At 43.4% G+C, this 17,719-nt stretch overlaps 1 protein-coding gene across 2 annotated transcripts in view; it reads left to right on the top strand.

Moving 5' to 3' along the window:
- ythdc2 (YTH domain containing 2) overlaps window positions 1-17,719 on the top strand; it is an 81,706-nt gene that overhangs the window by 50,152 nt on the left and 13,835 nt on the right. For both annotated transcript variants that reach the window (XM_088355559.1, XM_088355560.1), the window contains 6 exons: window positions 974-1,100; window positions 1,242-1,447; window positions 8,369-8,552; window positions 9,750-9,844; window positions 10,580-10,699; window positions 11,709-11,848. In XM_088355559.1, coding sequence (XP_088211685.1) covers window positions 974-1,100; window positions 1,242-1,447; window positions 8,369-8,552; window positions 9,750-9,844; window positions 10,580-10,699; window positions 11,709-11,848 — 872 coding nt within the window. The remainder of the gene's footprint in view (window positions 1-973; window positions 1,101-1,241; window positions 1,448-8,368; window positions 8,553-9,749; window positions 9,845-10,579; window positions 10,700-11,708; window positions 11,849-17,719) is intronic.

Below are 17,719 nucleotides of genomic sequence, written 5' to 3'. Positions count from 1 at the left end.
AAGTGCTTGAATTTTAAGTAAAGTGACTGTTAATGCTTGAAATTGTTTCCATGTTTCTCGGCAGTCTGTATCGAAAGACCACACATCAAATGAAGAAACATAAAACAAGTCCGCTTAGAAATAATGCAGACACATCTTCTCTGGTGGCTTCGCTTTGCTTTTGCGTTTCTTCTTCCCTCGTCATTAACTCTAGTGGTATTAGTTTGTATGTTATTGTACTATGAAGCGTCATTGCCACCTATACAGGTCACGTCCATGATGAAAGGTGCATGCTACATCTGTTCAGGGCATTATTATATGTGGACATTTATTATGGCCCATGTAAAAAATTAAGGTAGTTTTTTTCCAGTGGTTGTAATGGGAAAAACTTCTTACAATTGAAAATGTAAGCAACATATTACCGTAATTTTTACCCAACACTTATGAGGGAGAGGGGTGTTGTATTTATCTTAAGGTCCACACATTTATATGCGATTTACTTATTTTATGAATCATAGGTCTTAATAAATGCACACGTAAGATTAAAAGTTACATATGAAAATTGCAGATATATTTGTGGATCTGCAAAATAAATGATTCATGACGGATTTCTTCTTTTAATGGTCCTGGAGAAAATGGAAAAAAAGAATTTGAAAGGCTTTAAAAAGTGCTTGAATTCGGCCATTAAAAAGGTGTAAATTATCTATGGTAAAACCACTGATATTTCCTTGCGTCTGCTCGAAGGGCCTAGTCTGCCAACTCGTATCTTATTGGCTAAACCAACAGCTTTATTTACACTTATGTTATGCCTCAGGGGCTGCAGAAATGATTGCGAAGTCCTCCATCTAAAAGTATTTTGTTTATTCATTTATAGAGAGCCTTTGTTTTTTATTTTTGTGCTTTGGAAAGTTTTTATTGTTGGTTGTAATGATTTTGCCAGACTAGTGCATATGTGTGTTTTGTTGATTTTTTTTTTATTCTTTATTTTTCTCAGGCTTGGCAAAAATCTAGCATTAATGGTTGTGAAAGGTCCTTTTGTGAAAAGAACTTTCTGTCAAATGCCACCTTGGAAATGATTCTTGGCATGAGAACACAGCTGCTTGGAGAGCTTCGTGCACATGGTCTGTTTTAGTAAAATGTACAGCAAAATTTGTAAATACTTTCATTGCCTCTTTCTTTCCTTGTAACTCACATTGTGGAATGTTTGAATGTGGTTTTAAGTTGAATGAATTATACATTTTTGATGTCTCTTTTTGTTGTAGGCTTTGTGAAACCCCACGGGGGAAGTGATATACATGATTTGAATATCAACTCAGAAAAGTGGGCTGTGGTAAAGGCAGCCCTGGTTGCTGGCATGTACCCAAATCTGCTTCATATCAACCCTAAAACAAAGTTGCTCTCCAGTAACAAGGAGAAGAAAGTCAATTTTCATCCTACATCCACATTCAATCAGTCTCAAGGCAAGGAGGTATGTACAGTGCTCAGCTGAAATAAGTTCACCCCAACACATGTATATTTTTTTAGTTTCCATTCAGAATTTTTTATTTTCTATAGGATACTGTATGACAACATCCTCCCACAGGTGTAGGTCATTTTCCTAACAAATTAATTTAATTTAACACACATCTAGGGGCTAAATATCCTACATATTTAAACTATCAAGTTTTTATGAACTCTTTCTAAATGAGTATTAACTTGTCACAAAGGGCCGTCATCTGAATATTTAATACATAAATAAGTGGTGTGCTTGTAGTGCCAAGTAGTGTGTCATTTTAAAAGTGTTAGAATGGGGCTTATGCGCTCAGGAGCGCTGCCTATTATATCACTGCACACATCACCTTTCCGTTTAACACCTGAGGACACTTTATTGTTAAAGCTTTTGTTCTTATTGTTTGACTCCAATTGCATGGTGCATACTCTGTTTTTACAATTTTGCCAATGATGAAACAGAATAGTGGGATAGAGATTTCATATAGCTTGGTACATTAGCACGGATTATTTGTGTGTCTAAATTGCAGTGAAAGTTCTTTGGTAAAACCTCTATGTGTATTCAATTAAACATTTCCCTTGGTAGAGGCGTTCCAATTTGATCAATATCGGGTTAAAATATCTTATTGACCCTTTGCAGGTGACGTCATGTTGCCTTCCCTTGAAGAATGAGAGCTACAACGGACTACAAGAAGCACCCTTGTGGAAAGCACTTGAATGAGCATTTGAGTTTAAATAAATACCAATAACCATGACAGACGAATATTTAACAACCACATTTCGCAATTAAAATGTATTGCTGTGCAAGGTTCTAAGCCCGATTTGGAATTTTATGCCTTTTAAATAAGACAAAAAACGGCAATGTTTATCTGAGATTCAGAGGGAGTCGCCTGAAGGCTGAGATTATAGATTAGCAAATTATTCCAGGATTTGCAGTGAGCAATTTTTACAAAGTCTGTTTAATGTATTTATGAGCAAGTTTAATTGAAGTAGGTACGAGTCACGTCAAAGTTACTCAATATAATAAGTTAGCTAGTGCTAACTGGCTATGTTAGTCTCTTACTGTAGCCGTTTCTTACTAGCTTAGGTTCTTACAAGCTGCTTTTATTGCAATTAATCAGAGATTAGAAACAGTTATCTTCGGAATATCACGGGCATTAAAACATTTTTATGTTCTCTACCGTAAAGCTTTTTACGCTGAAATTAACTGTTGCAAAGTGATTTTTATACAAGGTGCAAATGCCCCATGCTTTACTCTACTAATACATTCCCCAAAAATTTCGATGCGAAGACGTTTTAGTAAAGTTTGCGCGAGGGGAACTTTTGACGGCAAAACGAAGCACAGTAACGTCTACGAGCTACAAATAACTTGTAACCATCCAGAACTTTTTAAGCCTTTAGATCATCACTGGTGTTTGGGGATAATCAATTTACAATGTACTGGTACAGATTGTGTGGACTGAAGTCAGGCAGACTGGAGGATTCGGTTAGATGTGTGAATATGTCAGGAGGAAAACTATATGGGTCATTAGCTAGCCCTACTAATGCTATCATTAGTTTCTGTAAATAGCGCTCTTTGTGCGTTTCGGCAAGATGAGTCCCCTCGTCTTGACAGCTGCACAATATTTGTTTGACTTGTCATTGCCACTGGTGTTAAATATTGTATTTTTTATTGTTATTGACTACTGTTTACTGGCTATACCCACTGTTCACTTCGTTTTATTGTTGTCCGTCATGGTGTCGTCACGTGGTTAGGTCAATATTCTAGGTCTGATATCCACCCCAAAAAAAAAACCCCATCCAATGTTATTGAATTTCTTCCAGACAAATGTATTCAGACAAGTAAAGACATTCATACACAGCTAATCAATTCCAGTTTTTTGCTTCTAAACTTTTTTTCTAGCAGTGTCGGAAATAGATCAAAACAACGAATCGTCTAAAGGCATTGTTTTTTTTGTTTTGGCCATCAATAACCTAACTAAACAAGACAAAAGAAATAATGATGGTTCATGTATTTTTGCTTAGCTCGGGAGGTAAGGCACTCGTCCTGGTATCAAAAGGTCGCAGGTTCGATTCCCTTTTCCTCCGTGTTATATGTCGTGTTAACGCCACCGATAAGCAGGCAGTTGCCTTGCATAGCTAACGCTGCTATCGGTATGCGAGTGTGTGTGAATGCGTAAGTGTAAAGTGCTTTGGGAGTTCTTCATTGACTTGATAAGCGCTATATAAATGCAGACCATTTATTATTTATTTATTTATGTTTGTAATGATGATCTGAATTGACATGGAGAACCATAAGTTGTCCAATCCATCCATCTATTGTCTTCCGCTTATCCGAGGTCGGGTCGCGGGGGCAGCAGCGTTAAAAGGGAAGCCCAGACGTCCCTATCCCCAGCCACCTCCTCCAGCTCATCCGACGGGACCCTGAGGCGTTCCCAAGCCAGCCGTGAGACATAGTCTCTCTGTGTCCTGGGTCGCCCCCGGGGCCTCCTGCCGGTGGGACATGCCCGGAACACCTCCCGAGGGAGGCGTCCAGGAGGCATCCTTATTAGATGCCCGAGCCACCTCAACTGGTTCCTCTCAACGCGGAGGAGCAGTGGCTCTACACCGAGTCCCTCCCGGATGACTGAGCTTCTCACCTTATCTCTAAGGGAGAACCCAGCCACCCTGCGGAGGAAACTCATTTCGGCCACTTGTATCCGGGATCGTGTTCTTTCGGTCATGACCAAAAGTTCATGACCATAGGTGAGGGTAGGAGCGTAGATCGACCGGTAGATCGAGGACTTTGCCTTTCGACTCAGCTCCCTTTTCACCACGATGGACCGGTACAGGGTCCGAATGACAGCAGACGCTGCACCGACCCGTCTGTCGATCTCCCGTTCCATCCTACCCACACTCGTGAACAAGACCCCAAGATACTTGAACTCCTCCACTTGGGGCAAGACCTCCTCCCCGACCCAGAGCGAGCATACCACCCTTTTCCGACTGAGTACCATGGCCTCGGACTTGGAGGTGCTGATCCTCATCACGGCCGCTTCACACTCGGCTGCGAATCGCTCCAGCGAGAGGTGAAGATCGGCCTGAGGAAGCCAACAGCACCACGTCATCTGCAAAAACAGTGACGCAATGCTGAGGCCCCCAAACCGGAATCCGTCCCCGCCAAGGCTGCGCCTAGAAATTCTGTCCGTAAAAGTTATGAACAGAATCGGTGACAAAGGGCAGCCCTGGCGGAGCACAACCCTCACCGGGAACGAATCCGACTTACTGCCGGCAATGCGGACCAGACTCTGGCACCGGGCATACAGGGACCGCACAGCCCGGATAAGACTGTGCGGTACCCCATACTCCCGAAGCACCCCCCACAGGCCTCCCGAGGAACACGGTCAAATGCCTTCTCCAAGTCCACAAAACACATGTAGACCGGACAGGCAAACTCCCATGCACCCTCAAAGACCCTGCAGAGTGTATGGAGCTGGTCCAGTTTTCCACGGCCAGGACGAAAACCACACTGTTCCTCCTGAATCCGAGATTCGACTTCCTGGTGGACCCTCCTCTCCAGTACCCCTGAATAGACCTTACCAGGGAGGCTGAGAAGTGTGATTCCCCTGTAGTTGGAACACAGTCTCCGGTCCCCCTTCTTAAAGACGGGGACCACCACCCCAGTCTGCCAGTCCAGAGGCGCTGTCCCCAATGTCCACGCGATGTTGCAGAGGCGTGTCAATCGTGACACACCCACAACATCCAGAGCCCTAATGAACTCTGGGCGGATCTTATCGATCCCCGGGCCCTGCCACCGAGGAGTTTTTTGACCACCTCGGTGACTTCAACCCCAGTGATACGAGAGCCCAACCCAGAGTCCTCAGGCTCTGCTTCCCCAGAGGAAGACGTGTCGGTGGAATTGAGGAGGTCTTCGAAGTACTCCGCCCACTGATTCACAACGTCCCGGGTCGAGGTCAGCAGCGCCCCATCGGCACTATACACAGTGTCGATGGCACACTGCTTCCCCTCCCTAAGACGCCGGATGGTGGACCAGAATTTCCTCGAAGCCGTTCGTAAGTCGGCTTCCATGGCCTCGCCAAACTCCTCCCATGCCCGACTTTTCACCTCAGCAACCGCCGAAGCCGCATTCCGCTTGGTAAGCCGATACCTGCCAGCTGCTTCCAGAGTCCCACAGGCCAGGAAGGCCCGATAAGACTCCTTCTTCAGCTTGACGGCATCCCTCACCGCCGGTGACCACCAACGGGTCTGAGGGTTGCCTCCGCGGCAGGCACACAGCTTCGATCAGCCGCTTCGACAATGGAGGCGCGGAACATGGTCCACTCGGACTCAATGTCCTCCGCCTCCCTCGGGACATGGGCAAAGTTCTGTCGGAGGTGTGAATTGAAACTTCTTCTGACAGGAGATCCTGCTAGCCGTTCCCAACAGACCCTCTCAATACGCTTGGGTCTGCCGGGTCGGGCCGGCATCTTCCCCCACCATCTAAGCCAACTCACCACCAGGTGGTGATCAGTTGACAGCTCCGCCCCTCTCTTCACCCGAGTGTCCAGAACATGCGGCCGCAGGTCCGACGAAACGATGACAAAGTCGATCATCGAACTACGGCCTAGGGTGTCCTGGTGCCAAGTGCACATATGGACACCCTTATGTCTGAACATGGTGTTCATTATGGACAAACCATGACGGGCACAGAAGTCCAATAACGAAACACCACTCGGGTTCAGGTCAGGGGGGCAGTTGGTCCCAATCACGCCCCTCCAGGTCTCACTGTCATTGCCCACGTGAGCGTTGAAGTCTCCCAGCAGTATGAGGGAGTCCCCAGGGGGCGCGCTCTCAAGCACACCCTCTAAGGACTCCAAGAAGGGTGGGTACTCCGAACTGCTATTTGGTGCATAAGCACAAACAACAGTCAGGACCCGTCCCCCCACCCGAAGGCGGAGGGAGGCTACCCACTCGTCTACTGGGCTGAACCCCAATGTACAGGTGCCGAGCCCCGTAGAGCAACTATTATGCCCACACCGGCTCTGCGCCTCTCACCACGGGCAACTCCAGAGTGGAAGAGAGTCCAACCCCTCTCGAGAGGACTGGTACCAGAGCCCTCTATATCTAGTCGAAATTTCTCAACCTCACGCACCAACTCGCGCTCCTTCCCTGCCAGAGAGGTAACGTTCCATGTCCCAAAAGCCAGTTTCTGTAGCCGGGGATCGTCGCGCCAAGGACCCCTCCCTTGGCCGCTACCCAGCTCTCTGCGCACCCGACCCCTTTGGCCCCTCCTACAGGTGGTGAGCCCATGGGAAGAGGGTCCCACGTCGTCCAAATTAAGTTGTCCAAATTAAACTATAATATCGTGTATCTACTTACTACCTACTACTAGTATTGATTCGAGTCAAGGTTCGTATTTCTAGTTAGAACAAAATTTTCACAGGATCTTTTCTTTTAATGGTACCAGAGAATAAAAATTTTTATCTTTGAAAGTCCTTAAAAAGTGCTCGAATTTTGGCATGAAAAGGTGTACAAACTATCGAATATTATCAGCATTGGAGAATACAAAAACTGTTGCTAAAGACTCAAATTGATTGGTGAAGGGTTTAAAAAAAAAAAAAATCCAAGCGAAGAGACAATTGTGTATTATATGCCATATGCAAGAGCATCTCGCTGACAAAGCAACCATAGATGACCAGATCAGCTGCTGCAGTAGACATACTTTGACATGTATAAACTGAATTTAATTGAGCTACTATAATAAGAAACCAAATACACTGGAGCTCAAAACATGTAATTTCCTTCAATGAACAGGAACTTAAACTTGGAAGGATGTCATTGGTCATTTCACTGGAAGGCTGTGGCATATTCCCATAGTTCTCAAGACAGTATAGCACATGGTTGTTGTTTTTTTTTAAACTGCTCACCCCTCAGCATTTTGGAGTGGTTGTTATAAACAACCTTGAAGTAGCTCAATTCAAGTTCAATGCACCCATTTTTACAACAGTAAAGAGTGGGGTTGACATGTCATTGGAAGCTCTCTTAATGAAACATATCTGAGTCATTCTTATTACACAGTTATTTCCCAGTAAAAGTCAATGAAACTTTAACTGTTAACACCTGCTTAATGACAAATGAACTCAAACAGGAGATGCATTCAGGCTCTCTTTTATAGTGGAAATATACATGTATAAAAGGTACAATGCATTATCATCAAAACTGTATTGGCCCTAATGTTACTTTAATCTTAACAAAAAGAGTCGTACTCTGTTTTGTTAAACGGTCCAATGTGCTTTGACTTTAAATGTTACTGCATCACCGAAGTACTGCCATATGATGCCCAAGGTTTGCTTTACAAATTGTGCAAGTAGTCTTTTTATTGGCCGTATCCAGGCTGAAATGCTCCCAAACTTTAGAAGTTTGGAACACGTACTTGATGTCCGCCCTGTCATTTCTGCATGTAATGGCTCGAGACTTGAGGCGCTACTGCGTATAGGCGATTTTCAGCAGATATATAATCTTGTGAGACGGCTCACTCTGTTTGGAAAAAAAGTGTATGGCTACATTTGTCGAAAAGGGAATACTTTGTTAACATTGTCTGTTATTGATTTTTCTCAACAATGTCCCCTAATCATTGCGGCTCTATATGACAGACAAGTCATGTGGTCTGCACTCAACAGTAACTAATGGATATACAGTAAGTTACAGCTTCTTAAATATGCCTTAAGATACAAAAATGAATACATAGGGTACACGATTTATCAGATGTTACAATTTAGCTCAGATCCCCGTTAATATCAAATGCTATTCAGGAGGTACATTTTGTATTTGTGTATTCAATTAAACGTGATTCGCTGATTATTATGTTGGGCGAGTACTGTAGTACTGAAAATTAAAAAAAAATATTGATTTTCTTCTCCAGGATAGTGCCTCGAAATTGTCACATGCCCTTCCCACAGACTGGCTGGTCTACGATGAGATGAGCAGAGGCCACAGGATTGCAAGTGTTCGCTGTTGTACTATGGTGACCGCCATCACTGTAGCCATATTTGCAGGCGGTTACAGACCTCCCAACACTGCCCTGCAAAAATCTACTGCACATAAAGGTAATCTGAAAACTGTAAGATTTCTTGTTGTGAACGTCATCAACGCAGGAGTTAAAGGGAAAAAAATGCAATCATTTTCAGGAAATAGAAACACCCTCAATTGGCTCCTCCGTTGCGGCTCTAATCTGAGTCCCTCCCGTATGACCTAGCTTCAAACCTGATGAGGAAACTCATTTCAGCCACTTGTACTTTCGTTCCTGGATTTTTTTTTCTTCAGTCACAACCCTTTCTTCATAGGTTAGGGTAGGAAGTTAGATTGACAAATGAGGAGCTTTGCCTTTCAGCTCAGCATGACAGCAGACGCTGAATCAATCTGCCTGTCGATCTCCCAGTCAAACCTACCCTCGCTCGTGAACAATACCATGAGATACTTGGGAGAGTTTTTAATCGCCAACCTGTAAAGTGCATGCCACCTCTGCGGCTGAGAACCATGGTCTCGGGCATGGTGGTGCTGATCCTCTTCTAGCCACTTCACACTTGGCTGCGAATTGCTCAAGCGAGAGTCTAATATCACATCTTGAGGAAACTTGACGCACCACATCAATTTCAGAAAGCAGATCTGCAATGTTGAAATCCCCAAACCGTATTCCTTGTACGCCACAGTTGGGCCTAGAAATTCTGTCTATGATACAGAATCTGGACAAAAGGCCACTTTGGCAGAGTCCAACTACGAATCTGACTAACTGCCGGTAATACGTACCAGTCTTGGGCACCGGTCATAGAGGGACTAAACAGTCCGATACCCTATACGTTTGAAGAACCTCCCACATGTTTTACCAAAGACCACGGTTGAATGCCTTTTCTAAGTAAACAAACACATGTAGTTGTTGCTGTCTTGCACTTTTGAAGCTGTGTCGTTGCTCTCTTGGACTTCTTAAAATATTTCAGTCATTGCTTATGTCAATTGTTGATGTTGACTGTGCTTTGTGTATTGGTCCCCAAGTAACATCCATTACAGCCTGCTCATCTTGGAAGGGGATTACCTTATGTCGCCCCCCTTCTCAAGGTTCCTGATTTTTCTCATGCTGGGGTTTTTGAGTTACACAAATAAATGTGACTTGACCAGACTTGGATAGGGAAACTGGACAGCATGTCTTCAGTTCCACACTCCAGACAAAAACCAAATTGCTCCTCCTAAATCCAGGTTTTTGTATTATTTCAAAACATACTTTTTGCTATTGTCTTGTGTCATTTCAGAAGGTCCAGCGGATGAGATGACTGACAGTGAAACAGAGGACAGCGTCACTGAGTTAAGAATCGATGAATGGCTCGTCTTGCACACAGACAGTGAGGTGTGGTAGAAATTCCGTTTACAGTATTTTAAATTCACAATATGGTATCAGAGTTCCAAACGTGTTTGTACTGAATATATTGCTATTCTGGACTTGGACTTAAAGGGACAATTAATATGTATGATTATAATATCATTTAATATTTTGGTTCACGGTTAGGGTTACCCCAACAGTTCTACGGTTCACAGATCCCTTAACTGTATGTGTCATCATGGAACCAATGAAGACGCAACTCTGGACTGCTTTCTCCACTGTTGTCGGTTCCAGGCCTGTTTTTGGGTCGTAGAGAGATGAATTCACAAAAAATCTCATTAATCTCTACTCAGACATTTGTACATGTTCAGCCCTTTGATACTCTCTGTGACTGAGAGTTATACAAAAAATGTGAAGAACCATCTATTTCCCCCAGACATTTGTATCACATTCACCACATTCCATGGTTTGTCTTCTGTTCTTCCAAAGACCATCACCAGACACTTTCTGTGGCCCAGTATAAACTGAATATTATCTGTAATTTACTCAAAATGTGAAATCTCTTTGCAAACTATGTCCGCTTATCAACGACAAAGACAATTTAATTCAAAAATATAAACTTAAGATACTGAATACTCAACCAAATGTTTCTGTCTTTTACTTAAATAAATCCTAGCTTAATTGCACTGAAAGTGTCAAGTTTGCTTTTTTTCATTCAGCATTTGTCTGTGTTACAATAATGGTTTTGGAATATGTGTTCAGTCAGCAGACTTGGTGTTTGGCCTGAGGGACAAGTGGCAGAGTCTGTTCAACAAGAGAATCTCTTGTCTGTCAAAACAGTGGTCTCAACAAGATGACATGACTCTAAAAAGCCTTGTTTCAGTAAGTCACTTTTTAATATTTTTTCCCGTGTAGCTTTTGTATCCCAAAGTATTGCAATGCTAAATTATTGTTTAGATCTTGATGAACTAATCTATAATCTCAGCCTTCTGGCCACATACATTTGCATTACATATGTGTACCTTTAACGAAGGTTTCACAAACTGTGTTGCAATAGCATTGGACACGGCGCATGCGATGGTAGAACACTGCAAATGAATACCTCACATGGTTCTAAAATAATTGATAAATATAATTTGGATTCTCTGCACTTGTATGTACATCACTTTTCTGCAGTTCATGTATTTGATCATAGTAATACATGGAATAATCATTCCTTCCTGACTAGCATTTGTTCAATAACTCCTAAAATTTTAGTCATAACATTTGTTTAAGTGTTGAGTACAATTAAAGGGTCAGGTTTACTTTTCAGGAATTAACTAGTATAAAGGTATACAAATTCATCATTTGGAAGAAAGGTGAGCCACTTAGCTGGCCTAAACTTTGTAGTTATTATTTACTTATAGATTAGGGAGGTATTCCTGAAGTTTAAAGGTGGGGTGCGGCATTTTAAAACTTTAAGCCTTAATTCAGAGGATGGCAGCAGATTAACACAAAATGTGTGGGATTTCTTAGACTCTCAAATAGACTCTTCTTTTGTTATCTATTTGGGGCATTGTTCCACCTTGAACTGGCCTGATAAAAGCAGATGGGCGCCATTGAAAATAAAGCATGTAGGCTCTTTAAACTCAGCTTCGCATTCTTACACATACTTAATTAAGAAAATATTTTAACTTTCAAATTTTTAAGAACGCCTCAAAGTACACTCCCCACCTTTAAGGTATATACCAATGACAGACAATTTGGAATAATTTAATTTGTATTGATGGACAAAATATATTTGACAACACATGATTCAGAAGTTTTTTAGGCCAGCATAGAAGGCCTTGGTGGCCCTGATTGCCCACCACTGCACTTTTCTATCGTATTAAAATGAGAAAATATACTGTAGGTGCTTACAACAGAAGAGCAACTAGCTGGCTTAAAGCAGCCCTCCGGGATAGGCCAACGTCCCTGGCCTTTGACGTCAGAGAGGCTCATCCTGAAACCTAAAGCCAACCAGAAACTGTCCTGCAGTAAAACAGATAACAGGTAACCAAAAATATCACTATTTTCTTCATTAAACTTTATAGCACTTCTCAGACTAGTTCAAATGGAATCCTTGCCTTTATTCGAAGAGTTGATGACAGGCCTTTTTTAGTCATGCATATGCTTGCTTTTTTTTCTTTGTTTATTTCTGTGAATTAATAGGGTTCAACAAAAGTTGTTCTTAATCATCATACTCATTTTTGATCCCCTCTGCATGTTTGTAATCCCTGTCCAATAATTCTTAAAACATGACTATCTTAAAAAATCGAATCATTTAATTGTCTTTCTAGAGTAGAGGTGGGCAAACTACTGCTCGCGGGCCTCATGCAGCCCGGCAGGCTTTTTAACCCAGCCTGCTGAACGAATATGGTCATTATATGATTATAATATATATAATACATAAAGTACTAACAATAATTTTTTTGGGGTGCCAACATTTGTCCCAGTTGTCCCTTCGTGTGTCACCTGTAAACTACAAAAATTACTCAAACAAAATATCAAATTTTGCGCATAAAAGAGGGTTCTAATAAATTATTTAACATCCATCCTGAAAAAGGAAAAAATATTCTACTACAGTGTTAATTAAATACAAAAATACTACTACAGAAATACTACAAAAATACAACTACAGTAATTCTACAGAAATATTAAAAAAAAATCCTACCACAGATATAATACAGATATCCTACTACAGCAATGCTCACGTTTCACAGATCCCTTAACCGCTAGGGTTGTCGAGCCAGTACAGCCTGGCTCCCTTCTCCAGTCCGTTCTTGGGGTAGGGATTTGTTCTCCCACATGAAAACACAGTACTGGTTTATATGGTTACCAGTAACAGGATAACATTTCTGATCTGACTCAGATACAGCACCTTCATCATCTGGTCGCTGTGGATTTTCAGTGTAAAGTGCCATCCTGCACTTCAGAGATGAGCTGGACCTTAGCATTGACTGGCAGCGTCGTGTAACATAACTGATACTGAGGAAAAACTATTTTATTTCCCAAATAATGAGTATCATATTGTAGAATACACGTTGCATCACTTGTGGCTTTCATATTGTTGTTAAAAAACGAACTTTGTGGTGATGACGTTAGGTCCTTTGCTTGATGTCCCATAAAGGACTTTGCATTTCATATATTTTTGTTTTTATATTCAAATAATTTATGCATTTAAACTAAAAAATGACTAGATGGATAAAAAAATGAATTGAGTAGATGATTTGAAATAAATTGCATAAATACATAAATAAATAATTCAATGGAATGGTTTATCAGAAATACACTAGTAAATGAATAATACACACACCAATATCTAAATAAATAGACGTGAAATGAAGATGTACTCACCAAGCGACATAATTAAGATGCACTATTTTTTCTTTGCACTTTTATAATAAAGATAAGAAAGCCAATTCTATCGATGAACAGAATAGAATCAAATACTCTTGGCATGCTGAATCCAGAAGCTGCTGTGTAAAAGAGAAAGAGCGGAGCTAAGAGAAAATATTTTGGTTTCCTGTAAATAAGACAAAATCATTTATTTTTTATTTTTTTAATCTTCCATCCATCCATTATCTTCCGCTTATCTGGGGTCGGGTTACGGGGGCAGCAGCCTTAAAAGGGAAGCCCAGACGTCCCTATCCCCAGCCACTTCCTCCAGCTCATCCGACGGGATCCCGAGGCGTTCCCAAGCCAGGCGAGAGACCAAGTCTCTCCAGCGTGTCCTGGGTCGCCTCCTGCCGGTGGGACATGCCCGGAACACCTCCCGACGAAGGCGTCCAGGAGGCATTCTTATCAGATGCCCGAGCCACCTCAACTGGCTCCTCTCAATGCGGGAGGAGCAGTGGCTCTACACCAGGGGCGTCAAACTCATTTTAACTCCGAGGCCAGACAATAGAACAAACATTTTGCCGGGGGGCGGACTAGTAGATTAAAGAGAAAGAAAAAGAGAGATAAAGAAATAAAAGAAAGAGCGGGACAAAGAAAGAAAAAGAGAGAGACAGAGAGAGCGTGAGAAACAAAAGAGATAAAAAGTCATGAGAGAAGGGGAAAAAAGGGAGAGGAAGGAAGAAATCCAAAGAGAAATAGACAGAGGGAGAGAAAAAGAGAGCGCGAATGGTAGGAAGAGAGAAAGAGAAAAAGAAAAAAGGAAGTTAAAGCAAAAGAAGTTCAAAAGACACAGCGAGACAAAGAAACAAAGAGCAACAAAGGAAGAGAGAGAGAGAGAGAGAGAGAGAGAGAGAGAGAGAGAGAGAGAGAGAGAGAGAGAGAGAGAGAGAGAGAGAGAGAGAGAGAGAGAGAGAGAGAGAGAGAGAGAGAGAGAGAGAGAGAGAGAGAGAGAGAGAGAGAGAGAGAGAGAGAGAGAGAGAGAGAGAGAGAGAGAGATTCAAGTACAGTGTCTTTGTGAGAGGCACCTGGCTTTGGCAACATCAAGTTGACATATTTCAACCTGCAGCTTGTTTTTCTCTTGTGCTCCTCTGAGTGTTGCCTCGCGGGCCGGATTCAATCCCTTATTCGGCCTGATCCGGCCCGCGGGCCGCCTGTTTGACACCTGTGCTCTACACAGAGTCCCTCCCGGATGACTGAGCTTCTCACCTTATCTCTAAGGGAAAACCCAGACACCCTGCGGAGGAAACTCATTTCGGCCACTTGTATCCGGGATCGTGTTCTTTCAGATTCAGATATACTTTGTCATTCTTGTATACAGAACAAAATGTTGATACATCTGACCCGCACGGTTTCCTTGAATGTACAGATATAAATAAAATGTTGTATTGAGTTGGAGTATTGAAGTACTAATAATATACTAAATAATTATAGCTATGTATAGTATTATACAGTAGTGCAAAGAGTGAACGGGTTAGTGGAAAAGAAATGGAGAGTGTGGAAATTGAATGGAAGTGGTTTAAAGAGGCAGTGTTGAGGAGTGCAAAAGAAGTGTGTGGAATGAGAAAAGTTGGTCGAGGTATTTGGAAAGGAAGTGAATGGTGGAATGATGAGGTATCAGAGGCTGTGACAAAAGAGACGTGCCTTTGAGGAGTGGCTGCAAGATAAGAGTGGCGATGCGTATGAAAGATATAAAGTGAAGAGAAGGTTGGTAAAAGCGGCAGTGGGAAGCATCGAAAAGGAAAGCAAATGATGAATGGTGTCGAAAGATAGGAGTGAACTTTGAGGAAAGGAGAAAAGTGTTCTGGAAAGAAATAAAAAGAGTAAGAAACAGTGAGTCTGGAAAGGAAGAGAAAGTGAAAGATAAGGAGGGTAGATTGCTGGTTAGTGATAGTGCAGTCAGGACGAGATGGGCAGAGTATTTTGAGGCGTTGGTAAATGTGGAGGATGGGAGAGACGTGAGAGTCGAGGCAAACGATGGTATGGAGAGAATGCCCATGTTGGGTGATTTAAATGTGAAGCCTGTGGAAACATGGGAGGTGCAAGAGGCAGTGAAAGAAATGAAAGGAGGGAAGGCACCTGGGTTGGATGGTTGTACTGCTGAGCTGAATGCCTGAAAAAAGGTGGCACAGCTATGATTGACTGGTTAGTACGCTTGTTGAATGTATGCTTTTTAAGTGGTGTGGTTCCTGTTGATTGGTGTAGTGCATGTGTTGTGCCATTGTATAAGGGTAAAGGTGATAAGTATGAATGTAGCAATTCGAGAGGTATCAGTTTTTTGTCTGTGAAAGCTGTATGGAAGAGTCTTGATTAAGAGAGTGAGAGAAAGAACAAATGAGGTGGTGATGGAGGAGCAGAGTGGTTTCAGGAAAAGGAAGAGGATGTGTGGATCAGGTGTTTGCAGTACGACAGGTGTGTGAGAAATGTTTTGCAAAAGGTAAGGATGTTTATTTGGCTTTCATGGACTTGGAAAAGGCGTATGACAGAGTTGATAGAGAGGCGTTGTGGCAAGTGATGGTAATGTATGTAGTGGGTGGAAAGTTGTTGGAAGCATTGAAGAGTTTTTATATAAACAGCAGAGCATGTGTAAGAGTAGGGAGTGAGACAAGTGAGTGGTTCCCTGTGTTGACTGGTGTGAGACAGGGGTGTGTGATGTCTCCATGGCTGTTTAATGTGTACATGGATGGTGTGGTAAGAGAGGTGAATGCAAGAGTATTTGGCAGAGGTGTAGACATGATGGACAACAGTGTGGCAGGTAAGTCAGTTGTTTGCAGATGACACAGCGCTTGTGGCTGATTCTGAGGAAACATTGAGAAGGTTGGTAACGGAGTTTGGAAGAGTATGAGATAGGCGTAAGTTATGTGTGAATGTTGGGAAGAGTAAGGTGATGAAGTGTTCACGTGATGGAGTGGGCATGACGTTAGAAATCAGGTTGCATGGACAGGTGCTGGAAGAAGTTGAAAGCTTTTAGGTACTTGGGTTGTGATGTGGCTGCAGTTGGTGGAATGGAGTGTGAGGTATTGCACAGAGTGAATCAAGGAAGCAAGGTTTTGGGTGCTCTGAGGAGAGTGATGAACAACAAGAGTATGAGTATGGATGTTAAGAGGGGACTGTATGAGAGTGTGATTGTGCCGACTGTGTTGTATGGTGCAGAGACTTGGAGCCTTGGACTTTGAGATCGAGAGCTTTGCCTTCTGGCTCAGCTCCCTCTTCACCACCATGGACCGGTACAGGGTCTGAATGACAACAGACGCTGCACCGACCCGTCTGTCGATCTCCCGTTCCATCCTACCCTCACTCGTGAACAAGACCCCAAGATCCTTGAACTCCTCCACTTGGGGGTAGATCTCATCCCCAACCCGGAGAGAGCATGCCACCCTTTTCCGGCTGAGTACCATGGTCTCAGACTTAGAGGTGCTGATCCTCATCCCGGCCGCTTCACACTCTGCTGCGAATCGCTCCAGCGTGAGCTGAAGATCACGGTGACAAAGGGTAACCCTGGCGGAGACCAACCCTCACCGGGAACGAATCCGACTTACTGCCGGCTATGCGGACCAGACTCTGGCACCAGGCATACAGGGACCGCACAGCCCGGATAAGACTGTGCGGTACCCCATACTCCAAAAGCACCCCCCACAGGGCTTCCCGAGGAACACTGTCAAATGCCTTCTCCAAGTCCACAAAACACATGTAGACCGGACAGGCAAACTCCCATGCACCCTCAAGGACCCTGCAGAGTGTGTAGAACTGGTCCACTCTTCCACGGCCAGGACGAAAACAACACTGTTCCTCCTGAATCCGAGATTCGACCTCCTGGCGGGCCCTCCTCTCCAGTACCCCTGAATCGACCTTACCAGGGAGAAGTGTGATGCCCCTTTTTCTCTCCTCCATGATCTGCTACCTTCCCGTGGTGGAGGAGTTTGTGTGTACCAATGATCCTAGGAGCTATGTTGTCGGGGGCTTTAAGTTTTGGTAGGGTCACCCATGGCAAATAGGTTCTAGGTGATGAGTGGCCAGACAACGCAGATCAGAAGACCCTTTTTGAAGAGAAAAACGTTGGTCCACAATTTCCCTCGCCCCGGACACAGGTTACCGGAGCCCCCTTCTGGAGCAAGGCCTGGAGGTGGGGTCCGCTGGCGAGCGCCTGGCCTTTGCTCACGGGGTACGGCTGGGCACAGCCCGAAGGGACAACGTGGGACCCTCTTCCCATGGGCTCACAACCTGTAGGAGGGGCCGAAGGGGTCGGGTGCGTAGAGAGCTGGGTAGCGGCTAAGGGAGGGGTCCTTGGCGCGACGATCCCCGGCTAAAGAAACTGGCTTTTTTTTTTATCTCACGAGACCAAAATCCAATATCAGTATGGGATCAGGACATGTATTTTTTGGCTAAAAACAAACTTAATACATAATTTTATCTACAAAAAAATCATCAGACGCACTACAAAAATACTACAGACAAACTACGAAAATACTACGAAACTACTGCAAAAAT

The sequence above is a fragment of the Urocampus carinirostris genome, chromosome 16 (genome assembly GCF_059441175.1).
Source record: "Urocampus carinirostris isolate Australia breed hairy pipefish chromosome 16, RoL_Ucar_1.0, whole genome shotgun sequence".
NCBI classification, from domain to species: Eukaryota; Metazoa; Chordata; class Actinopteri; order Syngnathiformes; family Syngnathidae; genus Urocampus; species Urocampus carinirostris.
The sequence above is the reverse complement of the archived record's forward strand: the minus strand, read 5'-3'. Positions and strand labels throughout refer to the sequence as shown.